General features: G+C 34.4%; 1 protein-coding gene and 1 pseudogene across 13 annotated transcripts in view; both read right to left on the bottom strand.

The window, feature by feature from the left end:
• Positions 1–18,695, bottom strand: part of DOCK7 (dedicator of cytokinesis 7) — a 252,706-nt gene that overhangs the window by 19,895 nt on the left and 214,116 nt on the right. For all 13 annotated transcript variants that reach the window (XM_036911277.2, XM_036911273.2, XM_036911272.2 and 10 more), the window contains 8 exons: positions 16,496–16,592; positions 11,910–12,006; positions 11,443–11,577; positions 10,389–10,541; positions 4,510–4,668; positions 3,774–3,874; positions 2,683–2,875; positions 1,175–1,318 (listed from right to left, as the gene is read on the bottom strand). In XM_036911277.2, the coding sequence (XP_036767172.2) occupies positions 1,175–1,318; positions 2,683–2,875; positions 3,774–3,874; positions 4,510–4,668; positions 10,389–10,541; positions 11,443–11,577; positions 11,910–12,006; positions 16,496–16,592 (1,079 nt within the window). The remainder of the gene's footprint in view (positions 1–1,174; positions 1,319–2,682; positions 2,876–3,773; positions 3,875–4,509; positions 4,669–10,388; positions 10,542–11,442; positions 11,578–11,909; positions 12,007–16,495; positions 16,593–18,695) is intronic.
• Positions 13,854–16,085, bottom strand: LOC118925364 (heat shock 70 kDa protein 4-like; annotated as a pseudogene).

The raw sequence follows: 18,695 nt of genomic DNA on the forward strand, positions 1-18,695 counted from the left end.
TCTTCTCTCAATGGATGGATAGATATATATGTATATGTGTGTGTTTGTGTGCATTTAAAAATACACAATACACAAGTATTTATATTTCTATATGATTTGAATGGGACATTCTGCCCCTACCTGTCCAGTAATTACCTCACTAAGGTAAATGTGTTTATGTGTATATAGTTATATGCATATAAACTTTTGCAGAAACCAATTCTCAGCAGGGGATAAAAGAAATTCAACTATTACATTGGTCAGATATGCAGCTATCAGATAACCTGTGGACTCCTGGGAAACTAAAATTATTTACTTTTCCAAAATAATAAGTTAGCATAGGGAATCTCCTATGGAAAAACCACTGATATACAACAAAATATGAGAAGGTTCTGAGCCACCAGAAGCTATTCCACTAAGGGCCAGCTGGCCAGTAGTTAGCCAAGGGTTGCTCTCTGGTTATTATCAGAGTGAGGGATGAAATGTGTTTGTACTGCTGTTCTATTCTCTTGACCTTAATAATAGATTGGAGGCTGTAGTGAGAGAAGAGAGAGATGTTTTCCAAGAGCCAATGAGTTCCCACTGCTTCACAAGTCAGCAAACATATTTTCCAAAGGAACTAAACATACGGTCCTTAACATTTTTCTAGTCAGTTCACAAGAATATATAGTATATTTAAACAATCATGTGGTTGTAATAGTGAAATGTATTTACTGTAACTAAAATGTCCCAAGAATTACTTTAATTAAGATTAAATAGATTAACTGAAAAAGAATGAAACTCATAAGTACATGATATTGCAAAAGCAAGCTCTATATCTAGAACCATGTTAGTCTACCCAAACAGGAACTCACATCAGCCAGAGGCTTTCTGTTGTGTTTTGTTCTGCTTTTTAATTTTAAGGATTTAGAAAATTTTGGTGGTAAAAGTTTTGTAAACCAAAAAAATCTGTTGTAGATTAAGAGTTGGTTCAAAAATAAGCAAATGAAAAACACCGCAGGAGGGGACAGATTATTAAGATTAAAAAGGAATACGCAATGATGAATTTAGAAAGAAAATTTATTCCTAGATAATTCTTAAGGTACTTGGAGAAAACGATCATAAAGGAAAAGCAGGATCATAGGCAGAGAGAATATACATGTCACTAATAAGTCAAAGGTATGTAACTGAAAGAGAATGAACGAGAGTCATCTACCATAGAGAAAGAAGCAGCTGCTCGTTCCAGTAATCCAACAAGGCCTGACTCAGTAAAGTACTTCCCAGAGCAGATACCTTCTTCATCTGGAGATACCACATCATCTGAAACTGCAGATTCTTCTAAAACATTAGATGAAATATTCTAGGGGGGGAAAAATTGAAAAGGCTTGTAAAATAGAATTTCTTAGCCTGAAACATTTACATAAAGAAGTATATACGAAGGTGAAATATAACTATCAGTTTAGGTTAAAAAAAAAAAGGTAGTCCGTGCGAACATAAAAGACAAATCTCCAAAAACTTTCTGTATGTTGAAGAGGACAATAAAATGGTAAATCATTGCTCAATAACTTTCCCATTAATAAAAAGTTGTGAGAAAGAAAATAAGGAAAATTCAGAGCTAAGGAAAACAGTGGCATGACATAGGACATCTAAGGAGACAGTCTTTATTTTTAACTTACTTGATCTTGTTGAATCTATGAGGGAAATTAAGCTACAAAGCCCCTTGGCTTGCCCAGCATACACTGAGTCAATGAAAAAACTTAGGGATAATAAAAGCCCTCTTACCCAATGAGACTGGGATCAGCCATTATTTCTAAAAAATAAATGATACATACATACCTTAAATATTTTATTTTAACCTAAACATTTACAGTAGATATATACTCATTTGTCAATTTGTTGAAGTAGGACTAAGGCTTTTCGTTTGTGTATGGGTCTCCAGATCCAAATTCCATGTACTCTCTCTTGCCTAACCCATTAATACAACTTCACTTGAGATTTCTAGTTTTGTTTCTTCAGAGTAAAAACTTGATCTTGCAAAATAATCAAATTATCCTGGATTTCTAGGAGCTTTCGCTGCCCAATATTTTGATTTGTCTAGTCCAAAATTAATTCAACGGCAACCATTTGAAGAACCACTTTTATCAAGTTTTTGCAAATATTAGACTTAGTTTTCAGAGAAACAACTCACTTTCTTTTTGTATTTATATTTCATCAGAGGACATAATTATTTAATTAAGTTTTATAATTTCCCAAACCTGGCATTAACAGTGGTTAGAGGTATGCAACCCTACTAGAGAGTAAACTATAATCTCTAAGTCATGGTATTAGCATATTATATACAGAGAATGGGAAATATTGGTTTATCTGGTGTGTTAAGTCAAAATCAATTAAGAGTTTCTACTGAATTCCAATTCTTAATACTTTGAGTGTATTTCATAGACGCTATAGTCCACAGTAGTATAGGTACAGAGGATAAATACACGTAACATGTATTTAGAGGTAAGAAACTGAGGTAATTTAGAGGTAAGAAACTGAGAATTAACAAGTACTCTTTAAAAATGTAGTAATGATAGAGATAGTGGAATGTTAGTTCATCTTGTGGAGCATCACCCTCAGTCTTTACGCTTTCCTTATAAACTAGCTGAATGAATCTAAATACCACTAAGAAAAATTAATACCAAAAGAGGACATACCTTGATTTAATGTAAATCAGCAGATACCTACCTGAAATGTTACGCATCCTACAGGAAGATATTTCCGGTCTTCCAGCATGCTCAAATATTCGGCCACAAGAGCTGCTGAGTGGACCAGGCACTGCGCAGCTTCAGCGTGATTGCTGCGCTCCGAGTGTTTGCCTGCCATGTTCTGCAACCAGGTCAGGCGCAGATCTGGAGAGGTTTGGTAGCCCTTGGCAATTCTAAGTAGAACAGAAATTCTTCTCAATTAGCATTTGCTTCCGAAGCTGGAAGGGAGCTTAGATTGCTTGTTCTGTGTTTACCTAGAAAGGTTTCTGTTACAGTAAACAATCTAAGACAAACAATCTAAGACAAATTTTTGAGTGTTTTGAAAATGTCTCTGAATATCATTAGAGAAATAACTGTGGCCCATGGAATGGGTATTACCAATTTCTTGGGAGAGAATAAAAATAGACATGCTGGAAAACATTGAGAATTTATGTGTTCATTATGGGAATATAAGGAATTTTTATATTCAAGGAAAAAAGATTTATAAGAGATAGTTTCATTGCATCATCTTTATTCTCAAGAAAATACTTGCTTTATTTGTGTCTTTAAAGAACTCCAAAACTGAAATGAGAGGGTCATATGGCAAATAAAAAGTTTCAAATTTTACTATAACTTTCAAGATACAATAGGAATTACAAATTTCTCAAAATGTGCCCCTAGAAACATTATCCTATTGGCATAACAATATTTAAAGTTGGGAAAATTAATGTTATGGTAAAACATTAATACACTGTATTTTCTTCCCAAAGGACTGATTTTTACATGGAAAATATGGGTCGTAGGCCTTCCTAGCAATTCTAGGGCCCAGGTTAAGGTACCAAATATGTGAATTACTTTAAAAAATACTCTTGTTTTTGATAATCAACATACTGACCAATTTTGCATAGTTCATAAATGAAGTGACACAGAGAATCTGAAAAAGCAGCCTAGGAAAAGATCATGTTGACTTTTCAATCTACCAAGAGAAAATGACTTAAATAATTTTGTATGCTTATTTTTTTATACAGTATTTTCTGTGTCTTACTACTTTAAGCCTGTTACATAGGCATAACTGAATCAAACAAATGCTACCTGTACATTAGGTCAATCAACATTTCAGGATCTTCCTGGTGTTCCTTCATTTTAACAGTATCAGAAAGGATCATATGGAGATTGAAAACCAAGTCTTGGACCTGCAGCAGAGAATTATATGAAAAACATTTCTTTATCAGTCATTCACAGCCACTAAATAAGTTTGGAAGAGATTTCAGATAAGCATCTGAAGATTTCAAGACAAATGATATGGTATTGATATAATTCTAAAGAGTATGGACACGAGGGGGTATGGCAGGTGAAGGGTAAAATTCCTCAGCAGGCTGCTGTTTCTTTTTTCAGTACTGTCACCTGGAAGCAAGTTGAACTACAAGTAGAAATAAAATATAGGAAGATAAGGGATACAAGAAAATCACACAAAAGGAAATCCTCTTCTATGTTTCTGATATTCCCAAAAGATAGTGTGTGGAAACTTTAGTTTTTAAGACAAATTACTGTTTCATTATTAAGTGGGAATGTTTCATCATAAAGCTTTTTTTCTTTTTAATATGCCTAAGTGTACTGTTCTATTTATTACAAATTCACAGAATTAAGCACCAAAGATATTAACCATTTCAAGAAAGGGGTGGCTTACTGAAACAAAAAGATTTAGCCTTATCTATGGCCTATGATTTGTGGACTGAAAGAAAAATATAGGTTCCTACCATAAAAAAAATGAAAAGTGCCTATTTACAATCCTATTTCAATTAATGATCTAGAAAGTAGCATTTCTGACCTGATCAGGAAATGTTGTTTCCCTCAATTCCAGATCTTCCTCAGCATATGTCAATATAGTCTTTAGAGAACGTCTTAAGAATTCCTCATTAAAATTCTGAGATGTGCCCACCAAGGAAGACAGTGACATGGTTACCTGCATCTTAACCCTGGCAAAATTCTGTAACAGAGAAATTGTCAGATCAGCATTTAATATAGGAAAACTTAAAGAAAAAGTCTTTACTCACTAGATAAAAATTGTAGTAAAAAAAATTCTAAGCAAAATATTTTTTTAAAATAATGAAATATGCTATTCAAATCATATTTTTAAAATGACATAAAACTCAGAATTTTGCTATAAATAATATCCTACAAAACAGAGTTAAAAAATAAAGCCATGCATTATAGGCACAGAGAAGACAAGTAGTGACTCTACAGCATCTTACTTTGCTGATGGACAGGGACTGTAATGGGGTATGTGGCAGGGGGGTACTTGATAATGGGGGGAATCTAGTAACCACAATGTTGCTCATGTGATTGTATATTAATGACACAAAAATTTTAAAAAAAGAAATAAAGCCATGGGTTAGACTTGAATTAGAAGTTGTGCCTAGGAAATGCCTATTTACATTTATGTCTTATGAGGTGTATGTTATTAATAATAACACCATTTTTACAGATGAAGATAAAGAGCTTGACCAATATGACAAAATCCTTGAGTGGTAGATGTAGTCTTAAACCTCTAGCCCATTTCATTAGGTCCATTATTATGATGAAAGTAATAACATACATCATGCATAAAGTAACTCAAGGTAGAATCTTTGGAGTGATGCCTATAAGAATTTACATCCTTCTTTTCTTAGTGCAATTTCATTTCTGTTCTGCCATTACACAACATGTAACGACTCTTTAAGAGGTTATCTGCGATAACCAAATCCAAGACACTTTTTTGTCAATATTCTACTTGACAACTCTGAATACTTAAATGTATTGATTTTTTTTCTTTAAAAATTTCTGCCCTATATTCAGTACCACTTTATCCAGATTTTCCTGTTTTTTATCCATTCCTTTCCTGTCTCCTTAATTTCTCAATTGCCCTTCTTAAATACCAGTGTTCCCAAGGATTCTGTCAAGAAACCTTTTTACTTGTCTTACTCTAATTTCTTTGCCTTGAACATAAGATACATGTCTTAAGCTCATATTTCTCTCTAGAGCTCCAGACTATTGTATTTTACTAGATGGTTCCATCTGGATGTCTATAGGCACCTAAATTTTAACATTTCTAAAATGCCTTTTTTTACTATTGATTAAATAAATGGTACTACTCCTGTAGTCACTCAGGCCAAAAATCTAGGAGTAATCCCATAGTCATTCTCCCCTCTCATTATTCATATCATAAATTACATCCATACTATCCTCTAATCTTTCCAGCCCGCTCTTTCTCCATTCTCAAAGCCACTGTTCAGTGTACACCCTTTGCATTCCAGTAAAAACTTTCTAATCAACCTTTCTGCCCTTCCTTTTATTCCCTCCAAGTCTACCTTCCACATGGCATCAGGGAAATTTTTGTAAAATGCAAATCTGAACACATCACTTCTCTCAAAACACTTCCATGGCTGCCCATGGCTTTGGGGATAAAATTCAAGTATTCAATTCAGTAAATGTGCCAAACTCTTCAGTAGGAACTTAGAGTACCCTGAAAAACATGTATCTACCCTATGACAGCTTAGTCTAGGTCTTTTCAACTACAACTTTCTTACTATTCTCTCCTTCAGTCATCAAGAAGTGTTAAAGAAGTTTCTGTTTACCTATTTCCTTCTCTCACCTCCATGCCTTTTTTACTATGCATGTGCCACTTTCTTTACCTACAAAGCTCTATCCACACACTTACCCATCTGACTGGGCAATTCTTCATCATTAGGTCAAGGATCTTTCTGAAAAACCCATCTTGAGAGTATAAGCTATTTCTCTGTGCTTACACAGTGCCCTGTGCTTACCTTTCATTATATTAACAACAACAACACTTATTCTGCATTTGCTCAGGGCCTCTTACAGTTGTGTTTTACTTAATATTAATTTATATATAATCCTCGCAAAACCACTTCAAGTGGGTACTTATTACTGTTATTAGATGAACATTACTTGTTCATCCTGCCCCACTACATGCTAAGCTACCTGCAACAAAGGACTGTCTCTTTATGTTTGTCCAATGCCTACTACAGTACACAGAACTCAGTTCAATACTTTGTTCTAATATCTGTTGAATACATAATCTCTGTAAGTGACTGGCAGTTTTAAATTACTTATTCCTTCTTAGAGGTACTATCTGACACTAAGATGATATATCATCTATTGTTATCCTATTAAATAAAGCTTCTTAAAATGCAGAGAAATGTATCAAGAAATTAAGTGTGGTAAGATTTTAGGGACTTTTTTCAAAAACTAAAGAAATCAATAAAGTGACTGGGTTCTTTTGTCCTGGAATTAGGAAAGACTTGGCTTCCAGGAAAAATAGGACAGCTTGAGATAGAAATTTCCCACTTCATCTTGAGTCATACAAAAATAAAAGATGAACAGCAAAAAATTCATGTTTTCAGCAAAATGGGGAGATTTTTATAATCCACGTATTAGAAAAATCTATTAAGACTGCCAAGACAAGTTAAAAGAAGCAGATCCAAAGGCAAGGAAGGGAAAGCAAACAGTGAGGAATCCTAGGGCACAGATTTCAGGAACAATGGTAAAAAATACTTCCTTTAAATAAGAAATTCCCTTTAAAGTGATAAAGCTATTTGTCTTGAAAACAAAACGAGCTAAAAATCTGGGAGGACTGGACAGAAATGGATTAACCAGAAACTTGAGGAAGTTAGGCAAGATGTGTGTATTCAACAGCAAAATCTCGTAAGAAACACTTTTCTGAAGGAACTTCTTACAAATACTTGGCCAGGATAATCCAACTCATTCTATGTTGAGTAGTTAGAAAATAAAGAAAATAAGTGAAACTCACCAAATAAAGAATACTTAATAGAGAAAATATCATGAAACACATGAAAATCCTAATTAAATATTTTGCCTGAAGTTAAAAGTATATGAAGCCATTAACTTTAGGAAGAAAAACAAGGCAGAAAAGAAAGAACTCAAAGAAAAGTAGCAATGAATCATTAAGTGATGGCATAAGATAGGAGCTTACACGTGAGCTGACCCTCTTGAAAAAGACAGAGAAAAAAATGAAGATGCAACTGGAGAAGAGAGAGATGTCATGGAGAGCACCTAAAGGATACAGGGAAGAGAAATGAGAAAACAACCAAAATAAATGGATATTTAAATAGTATTAAAAAGGAGAAGAGAAAATGATAGGTAAAAGGTAAGGCAAAAACAGATAGATCCAACATCTATATAACTGGTACCCAGCAGAAAAACCACAAACTCTGGCACAAATGTTTAATTTTATTCTCAAAACTTTCTGAAATAAGTGAATTGAAAGCAGACATCATGAGCTGGAGAAAATTAACAATTCAGTCAATGCCAAGACATGTTCTAGAAAAGGTATTTAATTTTAAGTATAAAGAAAGAATTCCTTCAGCAGCTGGGAGGGGAAAAGTTATTTAAAAGGAAAGAGAATATCAGGCTATCTTCAGATATCTTTATAACAATATCTAATGCCAGAAGAAAATGGTGCTCAAGAATCTTTTTTTCTATTAAGTGTTCTTTATCTGGTAAGTTTTGCTGATCTTTCTTACCCTTTTTATTATCCAAGGTCTGGGACAAAAAATTGCATAACTATACTTGTCCTAAAAATAGTACAGACAACTCTGAACAATCAAGAGCTTGGAGGTGTTATTCCAAAGAACTTTCTTAAGTAAACAACTACAGGACAATATTTAGCTCACTAATAAATTATTAAAGCAAAAGCTAAATCCAAAGATATTGGTAAGCAATATCTCATTTTACAACCAAGACTGATGTTACAACTAATTAAAAGCTGGGAGAGGCATATTCAACAATACAAATGTAAACGGTAATAACCTTGTTCAGCAAAGGTAAACAACTGAAAAAATTATGTTAACTTAAAAAATCATTTCTTGAACTTAATTTTTAACTGTTGCTTGATGTCTTAACTAGCTGCTTAATATTCACTCAGATATTGTTGACATTTTTTTTCTTTTCAGAATTTGACATAATTAATGACGGGTTGAATAACTTCTGTTGAATTAAATAATAAATTATAAAATTTTGTTTTTCATTTTCAAAGCTGAGCTACACACAAAAGCACTGAGGATTAAACATAAACAACATCTAAGGCAGTCAATGGAAGTCATCAGGCACATGTAGCTCACTTCTTGCCACATGACTTTGAGATCAAGCAATGTATGAAAGTCCCCCAGTCACAGTCATTTATTCTCCACAGTTTATAGCACCACTTTTGCATACATTTTGTTTATCTTCCAAGAGCTTAATGTCAAACACTACTCATGTGATATCAAAATAAAACCCAATGAGAAAAATAAATACTAAAGAATGAGATGCTGATGGGTAAGAGTTGAGCTTTAGTGCTATAAAACCATTGTGATAGCTAAGATTTTTTTTCAGTCCCCCAAGAACTAATTTTCACTCACTTGGTGGCAATATTGTCTCCATTGAAAAATGCATGACCTAAAGAAATAGAGGACTAAAGGTCTTATATAATTATAAAAGTAATCATTAGAGCAACATCAACTTTCCTAAATAGGATAAACATTATATCCAAAAATAAGGTGATCTGACCATAATGTGCAAAATGAAAACTTACAAGAAAAATTTTTTAAATAAAAAGTTGTGGGGGAGGCATAACAAAAAAATACAACAGAACTCCAGGACATAATGATATAATGACAAGTATGAAAAGGTTTAATTTAACTTAGAGATTGGATTATAAAGCAAAACTCAATTCTATGCTGTATGAGAGGCACAACTAAAACAAACTGATTGAAAAAAATGAAAATGTAAAGACAGGCAAAAGTAACTGAAGCAAGTTCAAACTAGAAGGAAAGCAGAGGTATCTTAATACAATATAAGGTGGAATTCAGGCCAAAAAATAGAAGTTTTAAATGAAACCAATTCAGATCCTTAATTCTAAAGGGAATAATCATAAGAAGATATAACAGTTATAAATAGCAACATACCAAGTAGGTATGCATAATATCAATTCACCAAATAAGAGCTAAAGGAAAAATAGACAATGTATATTGGCTTTATGTCACCTCTTTCAGTCCACCAACTGGACCAAAAATAAATAAGGATATAGAAAAACAGAATAATGTCATTACTAAGTTGTATTTTTTGTTTAAATACTGTGAAAATAAAGAATACTACTTTTTAAATACTTATGTAACATTCACAAAAATATCCTATGTTTAGACATACACACACATCCTCAGTAGAAAACAGGAGACACAGTGTACATATACTGTATGAGCACACTGCAATAAAACAAAAAATTATCAAAAATTTAAAACAAAAAGAACTGTTAACTCTTTGGGTTAAAAAAATACAAACAAATTACAAAATATCCACAAAATAAAAGTACTGAAAATATATATCAGAACCTTTTGTTTTAATTAGTAATAATAATTAAAATTTACAACAGCTCAACATATATTTATATATATTGTCTATATTATTACATATTATTATATGTTATATATATTCTAAGTCTATATTATTACGATACTTTTAGTAGGAAGCAAAACTGGAGATTCGGATTTTTATAAGACATCCATAGAATGAGAAACATCAAGCTAGTCTAAGATTGGACTCAAATATACAAAAAATTCCATGCTCCCCCCAAAATCCATTAACAAGGTATCTGCAGAAGTTATATTTCATTATAAATCCAGGGAGAAAGTCCAGAAATAAAATACTTACATTCCCAATCTCAAAGTTTTGTCTCATAAGTAGGTAAAGGGAGGCACTAGCATGCGACCGTATTGTACCGATGCTACTACTACAGTGTCGGAGAAGCCGGAGGCATAAATCAGCACACTGCTCTGTCTCTTCTTCAAACAACAGTTCAGGGAACTGTAAAAATACAACACAACACTAAATTTATGCAGTGAAAGTTCCAGAGATTGTTAATATAGCCTGAACTACAGATTTGTTGGGTATAGTCCAGAAAGCAAAAGAATGGAAGAGACAGTATTTGCTAATTGTTAATAATGTGGATCACAAGGCCAGACAGACTGGGTTTGAATATTGATGATGCTACTTACAAGCTAGTTATGTGACACTGGACAAGTTTTCTCATCCAAAAATGGGCCTAATATTATTATCTACATAGGATTTCATAACTGTCTTACATTAGGTAATGTGCATAAAACACTTAGAATAGTAACCAACATGCAATAATTCTGTACATTTTTATTATTATAAAATAGTATATATTTTCACTGATTAAGTTTCATCAAAAATTCTGCATGCCATCTTATAAGATGACTAAGCTGAATTAACTACCTTCAAGGTTTAAGGACATAACCTATTTCTAGGGGAAAATAATCATAGGAAACAAATATTTGAATAGTTAAATAAACAAAAGTACCTTCTTGTCCATTTACCACAGGATAAGCCAATTTCAATGACTGAACTAGCCACACATTCAATTCTTGATAAATCAAATAAGGAACAGACAGAATATAATGAAGAGAAAAAAGAAAAGCCCCATATTTAAAATTAGCTATTAATTTCAGGCCCTTCTCTATATCACAACTACTATTTTTTAAGCCAGGAACTAGTTAAAGGTGATCCAAATAAGAAAGAAATTCCAAAAGGGAAGCAATAGAAGCAAGGCAAGGAAGAACCAAGAGTCTTAGGTTATTATTAAAATTTTAACTATATATTAACCAATGAATGTGTCAAATAATCTTAGGCAATCTTAATAAAGAAAGCAAAGTATGATAAGACTGCAGGTACAAAAATAACCTACCTTTGAAACCAGGGCTCTCTGTGTAGCAAAGCAGTGTTGTAGATAAACCGCACTTTGGTTACAGGCCATGCTATGTAGCAGTACTTTTAGCACCCCACCAAGGATGCTTTCTTTGGATTCTGTTACAGAAACTGTCTGTAATTTAAAAATAAATAAATAAAATACAGATGTAAATGTAATTTGTTTAAGGAGATAGAATATGTGTAAGTAAACAAATACATTTGTTACAAATAGGAAAATGACAATATAAGATCGAGGAGGACTTGAAGGAAAAGAAGCTGAGCAGAATTTGGGTAAGAGAAGAACAGGAGAAAAAAGAATGGGTGGTATTAAGTGAAAGGGGAGCAAGGATCAAACTTTTAGGAACTACCAATATTTAAATGTAATTATATGGCTCAATAAATACTTTTTCTCCAACCCTAATTTACCAGATCTGTACTCTGAAATCCTCTTCTTTGTGTTCTTACCTGGACAACAATCTCTAACGTATCCAAAATGATTAGATTTGCTTCAGTAGCCAAATTTCCATCAGTCAGTGCTTCATGTTCAATCTCTGCTTTAGATCTAACACAAAATATTTTAAGAAATTACATTTATCTTTTAAAAAAGCCAATAGATAAAAAAAAAAGACTTAAAGATGCACAGAAATAAAAAACTTGGAAATATTTTTCAATATTTGCCTGAATAAAAAATTACGAGACTAGGAAAAGGTACTTTACACATTAAAAAATGCTTTGTTTTACCCTACATTTTGTCAGCCATGCAGGAATACAGTTTTATTCTGAATGGAAGACACTAGGTGGTGCTATGTGGGCTTGTATTTAGGGCTGCTTCATATAAGTAATATTCAAAATGTTTAGCATTCATCTTGTCATATCAAGAACATTCAATGTATTTATTTAGGATAAAGTACTTCTCCCCGCCAAAGCTTCATCTAATTTCTCAAAATTTTTGTGTCAAAAGATACAAACAATTCTGATACAAAAATTTTGACTATTATAGAAAATGATTTAACTCTTCAGTGACACTCTGGATGGAACAGTCATTAGAAACAAAACAAACTGATGCAATAAAGTAGTTTAGTTGAATACTAATATTTATAAAAGCATTGTTTAATGAAAATAAGTTTAAGAATAACTCCATGTGATTTATGGATAAAGTTGGTATTTTAGTAGCAGTACATACACAAAAACTATAAATTACATCTAAGTAGACAAAACAGCACATAAAGCAAAAGTACAGGGACATATTAAATGCTAACTTTTCAAGGTTCTTGGATGTTCAAATCTTTGATCTTTATTACTACCGCTAAAGAGAACAGTTCACGAATTTACATTTTATAAAGTAAATTTAAGGAGAAAATATAAAATGGTTAGAATTAAATTGGAAAAGAAAATATATAATGTTCAAACTTAAAATTCCAGTGAGATTTTGTAAAGGAGCATGTCAATAACATAATAGTTTAAACAAAAATAATCCGGAAAACACCTCAAAAAAGGCTTCTTTAAAACACAGCAAGATAAGCAGAGAAAATTCATTATACAAATGCAGAAATAAAACAATATGCTAATTAGTACCTGGCTGCTTTAGAATTTCTAAAAAACAAAACACATAGAAAAATAAAGAAAGGACGTGGGTAGAGAGGAGAGAAAAGCAAACACTCAAAACTTAAGAATTTTAACATATTTATGTTATATTCAGTATCTGTTATGGTCTGAATATTTTGTCCCCTTCAAATTCAGATACACTGATAATCTAATGCCCAAGGTAAATGGTGTTAGGAGGTGAGTGAGGTCTCTGGAAGGTGATTAGGTTATCAGAGCAGAGCCCTCTTAAATGTGGTTAGTGACTTTATAGAAGAGGCCCCTGGAAGTTTGCTTGCCCTTCCACCAACTGAGGACACAATGAGAAATTTGTAACCTGGAAAAGGGCTTCCACCAGACACCAAATCTACTGACACCACAATCTTGGACTTCCCAAGACTCCAGCATTGTGAGAAATAAATTTCTGCTGTTTGTAAGTGACCCTGTTGGTGTGTAATATTTTGTTATAGCAGCCGAAAGAGACAGACAGTTTCTGATAATACCAAATTCTCATTTATATGGTGGCAAGCATACTGCTTCTCTGCTGGCTTGCATAGGGCTCGTTTCCTGTGTTTTATGATTTTATTGTCTGTGAGTTATATTTCTGGAAGTTTATTTGTGAGAATCCACTAGAGTCTAGGCTGAAGATGGTTCTCCGATAGGGTGATCAATCATCCTGGCTTGCTTTAGAAAGGACTGAGAAGTTCCCCGAGACATGGGACATTTAGTGCTACAATTGTACCAGGCAAACCTGAGTGAGTTGGTCACCATATTCTCAAAGTTCTTTGGGCCAGTGAAGTTCCACGAGGGCTAACTTATAAATACAAATTCTTTTTTTTAATATAATAGTCTGTTTTAATATAAACAATTGCTGGAATCAATCAACGTCCATTTCAGGAAGCTTCTTGTCTGAATCTTAAGGCACAGCTGTGTCTGCACCCTGCTCTGCAGCCTGAGGGCCTGGGCTGTCTCCTTGCCCATCCACGGGTTCATTCTGCTCTGCATTTTTTTGCTCCTCTGTTGGAGGTTCCACTTTGGGTTTTGGCTTTGAAATTATAGGGCTAGAGATATTTGTCAGCTCCTTAATTTTAGCTTCTATATCTCTTGCCTTGACAACTGGATCCACGGTCAGGCTCTGCTTGTTCTGCAGATTCAGCTTGTTATTCATCCACTCCATGGCCTCATTCGTGCTTTTTTCCACTTTTGTCATGTCAGCAGCATCCAAATGGTCATATACTGGTCCTCCTTGTTTTTGAAAGAACTGATTACTTTCATATACTGTTGGATTTGTTTCCCTACTTCTTCAAATAATTTTTTGGTCTTTCTTCAGATTCCTGGAATCGCATCTTAATAGGCTGACCTAGACTTTTTAATTCAGTCAGTTTATCAACATAAACTTGCTTTGGCTGGTCTTCTCCATCCTCATATAACCAATTTTCAGTATCTTCTAGTTTCAAGGTAAAACTGTTACGCTCATCTTCGCTCACAAACTTATCATATTCTCCACTAAGCTTGTCTCTCATTTCGTACACATATTCCTCTACTGCGTTCTTAGCATCATTCCTCTCCTTCTCCAGTTTATCCTGCATGATCATCTTACCCTCATTCTCAATGTACAGGTTGAGCATCTCTCGGTCTATCTGCCATAATAGCTGATTCTCAATTGGCAGGTCAATGGTACTGGTCTTTACTTTTGCCTTCTTGGCTTGAGGTGGTTGGTCCATCTTTTTGTCTTTTGATCCAGCTTGAGAGGTCTCCAGCTCCTCGGACTCTGCCTTATTTTCTGGTGTCTGCTGCTGCTCTTCAGCATGTGGTTCCTCTTGGTCCACTTGCATCTTCTCTTCCTCCTTTGCATTCTGATCTGTTTCCATCGGCTCCTCATTTTTCTCAAACTTGTGCACTTCCACTAGAGAGGCACTGGACACACTGAAGATACCGTGGACATTTACTCGGACCTTGACTTTCACTTTTGAACTGGAGCCATCAGACTGAGGAGTGACTTTCTGAACTAAAAACTGAGCTATAGCAGGGTCTGGATAGGACACATCCTGAGGAGAGCTATAATATGCCTCAAGAGTGAAAGGTTCCTTTCTATAAAATGTGAGTACTTTAGAGAAAGGAGCAGCACGATTTTTTGAAAAGACTTCACAGTCACTTGAGCCTTCTTCAGCTGGAGAATTCCATCTCAGAGATATTGGATACGGTAACACATCAGTGATTGAAAATTCTCTGACTTTGAAAGCAGGTGATAAGATTGCACACTGTAATGCACAGCCTCGAGTGACAGCTTCATCAGCATTTAACGTTGTACTAAGTTCTTTACCAAAAAATTTCCTTATCTTCTCTTTCACTGCAGGGATTCGTGTTGCACCACCAACTATCTCCACTGCATAAATACCTTCTTTCTTTCACTTGGCTTGTTCCAAAACACTACTAAGTGGTGGTTCCACTCTAGCTAAGAGATCATTGCACATCTCCAGAAATTTGCCTCTTTTTCAAAGTAACTTTGAAAACAATGAAATGAGTCCCTGGCATCCGCTGCCCAACTGGGATACAGTCTTTCCACCTACAGATGGGGTAGCCCGTCCTGTTTACACCATGGGTACAGTGGACACCAGTAAGTTTGTAGTTATAGGAGCGCCATGCGGGCGGTGGGCGTGGGAGGGCCGAGGGCGCCTCGGAGCGGTGCCAGGCGGCGGTGAGGGGCGGGCGCGTCGGGCGCGGGGAGCCGTTGGCGGCCGCTCGCTGCAGGGGCGCCCGGGTGGCTGTGCTCTCGCCACCGGAGGCGGCGCAGGGGGCGAGGCGCGCCGCCGCTTCCCGGGGAAGGAGGCGCGGGGCGTCTGCGCGAGGCTGGGCGGGGAGGCCTTCCCTCGCGCGCCCCCCTCGCTCGTCCCGGCGGCCCCAGCTGCCAGCTATAAATACAAATTCTTAAGAGAAAAATCTTGGTCCCTTTAAAGGAATTTTGCCCAAGGTCAGGTAGGCAGTGAGAAGGGTTTATTTCTAGTTCCCCTTACACTGAAGGCGCAGTCCTTGAGGATCCTGGACTTGATGCCAGTACATTTTTAGTTATTTCTGGCAGTAGGATCAGTCAGTGTACCCGGTTTGCCTCCTTACTAGAAACAGAAGACACACAGCATTTTGTCTTTAATTATATTTTAAGTTCCAAGGAGGCAAAAATTGATTTTCTAATTATTTGTAATCCTTGAAATTGTTTAGTTTAGTGTGATGTTCAAAATCTAGTTGCAAAGTGCATTTTTCCAAGGAGGATTGTTGAGGTAACATTTTGCTTTACTATTCCACTTGAAAATTCTTCTCCCAAATCTTTTTTAATCTAAAATTTAAAAATTAAATATAACTTTTATCTTCTAAGATGTTAACATCAAATATATATATAAAACGATGCTAACGTTAATCATTTTCCTCTTACATTTGAAATCCAACAAGCCCAACAGTAAAATAGGTTATCTTACTTGTCAAGCTTCTCAGTGTTTTGACGCCAGTGAGTCATATCCTTTCTCCACCTCAGATTTTCTTGACTTCCAAAGGCACTTCCAGATGGGCTTCTCTCTGTCAAATAAATTTCAAAACCATTTTTAAAAAATGTTATTTCAGTTGGAATATATATATATTTGCAAACAGTAAGAAATACTGCTTATTATTAAACTTTCTATTTATAGTAATTTTAAATTATTAAAATTGTTAATTTTATACACAGTCATCTTATCAATTCAAGTTGAAAAACCTGACAATGGTACTTTTTATTACATATTTTGTAACAATTACAGAAGAAATACATTTGCTACATGTAATATAAAAAAACAAGTACCCTTTTATTTAAAGCAAACTTCCTAACACTTACTTTATGGTCCTACATGATATGCCTTATTTCCTAACACTCTCCCTCTTGCTTTTACCACCACAGTTACCGTGTTTGTGTGTGTGCATGTGTGTATGTATTCTTACACTTTATGTGCTCCTGATTTAATCTCACTATATATCCTCCTATTTAGGACCTGTGCAATGGTGGTTGTTTCTTCCTTTTATCTGACTGTTCTTCCCACAAATTTTCATTAGGCAATCATTCATCATCTCTGCAGAAAGGCCTTCCCCAACTCTCCAACACTTCCTTTCCTCTTAATTTGCTTTATTTCTCTCCATAGCACTTATGACCAGAGATTATGTTTGTTTTGTCCACCACTTTACGTCCAGGGCTGACAAGTGTCTGGCACATATTGAAAGCTCAGTAAGTTTTTGTTTAACAAGTAAACAAAATAAGAATTCCAAAATTAATTACTTCCTTTGGTTCACATAAGGCAGGACAAGAGGAAGACAGGGGCTTTCTCCCATGAGATTTCTGGGATGGAAGGCAGATTGAATGGTACAGGCTCCTTCAAGGGACAGCAGCAATGGAACTGTCTGAGTACGAATATAATATTGTATATGAACTATACTTCCAAAAAATACAGACTTTGAAATATGGTGTGTATGGGGGAAAAAAGGATAAAATATCTCAGTTTTTTAGATCAATTACATATAGAAATAATAATATTTTCATATGCTGGGTTAATATGTCATTGAAATTTTTAAAAGAAAAAAAAAAGAATTGATTCATACAAATCCAGCAGAAGTGGAGAAGGCATTGAGAACTGTAGGAAAATACACATTTAAATGATGGAATCAGTCATGACTTCAGGTTTTCAACTAGAAAACTAATGCTCCTTTTTGAAAAACATGAGACTAAACTGTCAGGAGGATGGAAAGAAAAATGAAATAAAAAATTCAGAGTTCAAGTAAAAATTTAAGAAATACTGAGAAAATAAATATAACTTGCCATACAATAAAGGACATGTCTAGATATTTCTGCCTTCTCTTTCTTCCCTTCTCTTTACCCTCTTTTTTATTTTGTATTTTCTATCTTTAAGAAATTTTGTGAAAGAAAACAAAAAAAATATTAGGAAAGATAACAAAATATCTGATCTACTTACATTTTCATCATTAGCTTTTTTTTTTTTCATGAAATTGTCTCTCATGTCCTTGGTTCAGAATGTCTATCTTTAGGTGATCTAGCTTAAATGTCCAAGTGTATGTAAAAATTTGTAAAGGCTTTATTTTTCTAAGAATTTTAATTCTTTTTATAAAATTGAGATGTAACTGACCTATAACATGATATAGCTTCAGTTGTAAAACATGATTCAATATATGTAAATATTATGAAATCACAATATGTCTAGTTAACATCCATCATTACACAGTTACAAATTTTTAATCTTATGATGAGAAACTTTAATTTTAAGGCCTAGCCACTTAGTAGCTTTCAAATGTACAATACAGTATCATTAACTAAAGAAACTACATTCCAATCCCAGTACTTAGGTATTTTACAAATGGAAATTTGTACCTTTTGACCCCCTTTACTTATTTCACCCACCTTTTGCTCCCCACTTCTGGCAACCACTCACTGTTGTCTGCATCAAAGAGTTCAGTTTTTGTTTTTGTTTTGTTTTTCAGATTCCACATACAGAACTTCAGTTTTTACACTCAAACAATATAGCTGTCCTAGGCCACAGGTTTAAAAATGTAACTAACATATTTATTAAACAGTTCCACTCTTTGCAACAATAAACTTAAAAAAAGCTGAGGTTTATTTACTCACTAGGTTTTAAAGGTTTA

This window comes from Manis pentadactyla, chromosome 4, assembly GCF_030020395.1.
Source record: "Manis pentadactyla isolate mManPen7 chromosome 4, mManPen7.hap1, whole genome shotgun sequence".
NCBI classification, from domain to species: Eukaryota; Metazoa; Chordata; class Mammalia; order Pholidota; family Manidae; genus Manis; species Manis pentadactyla.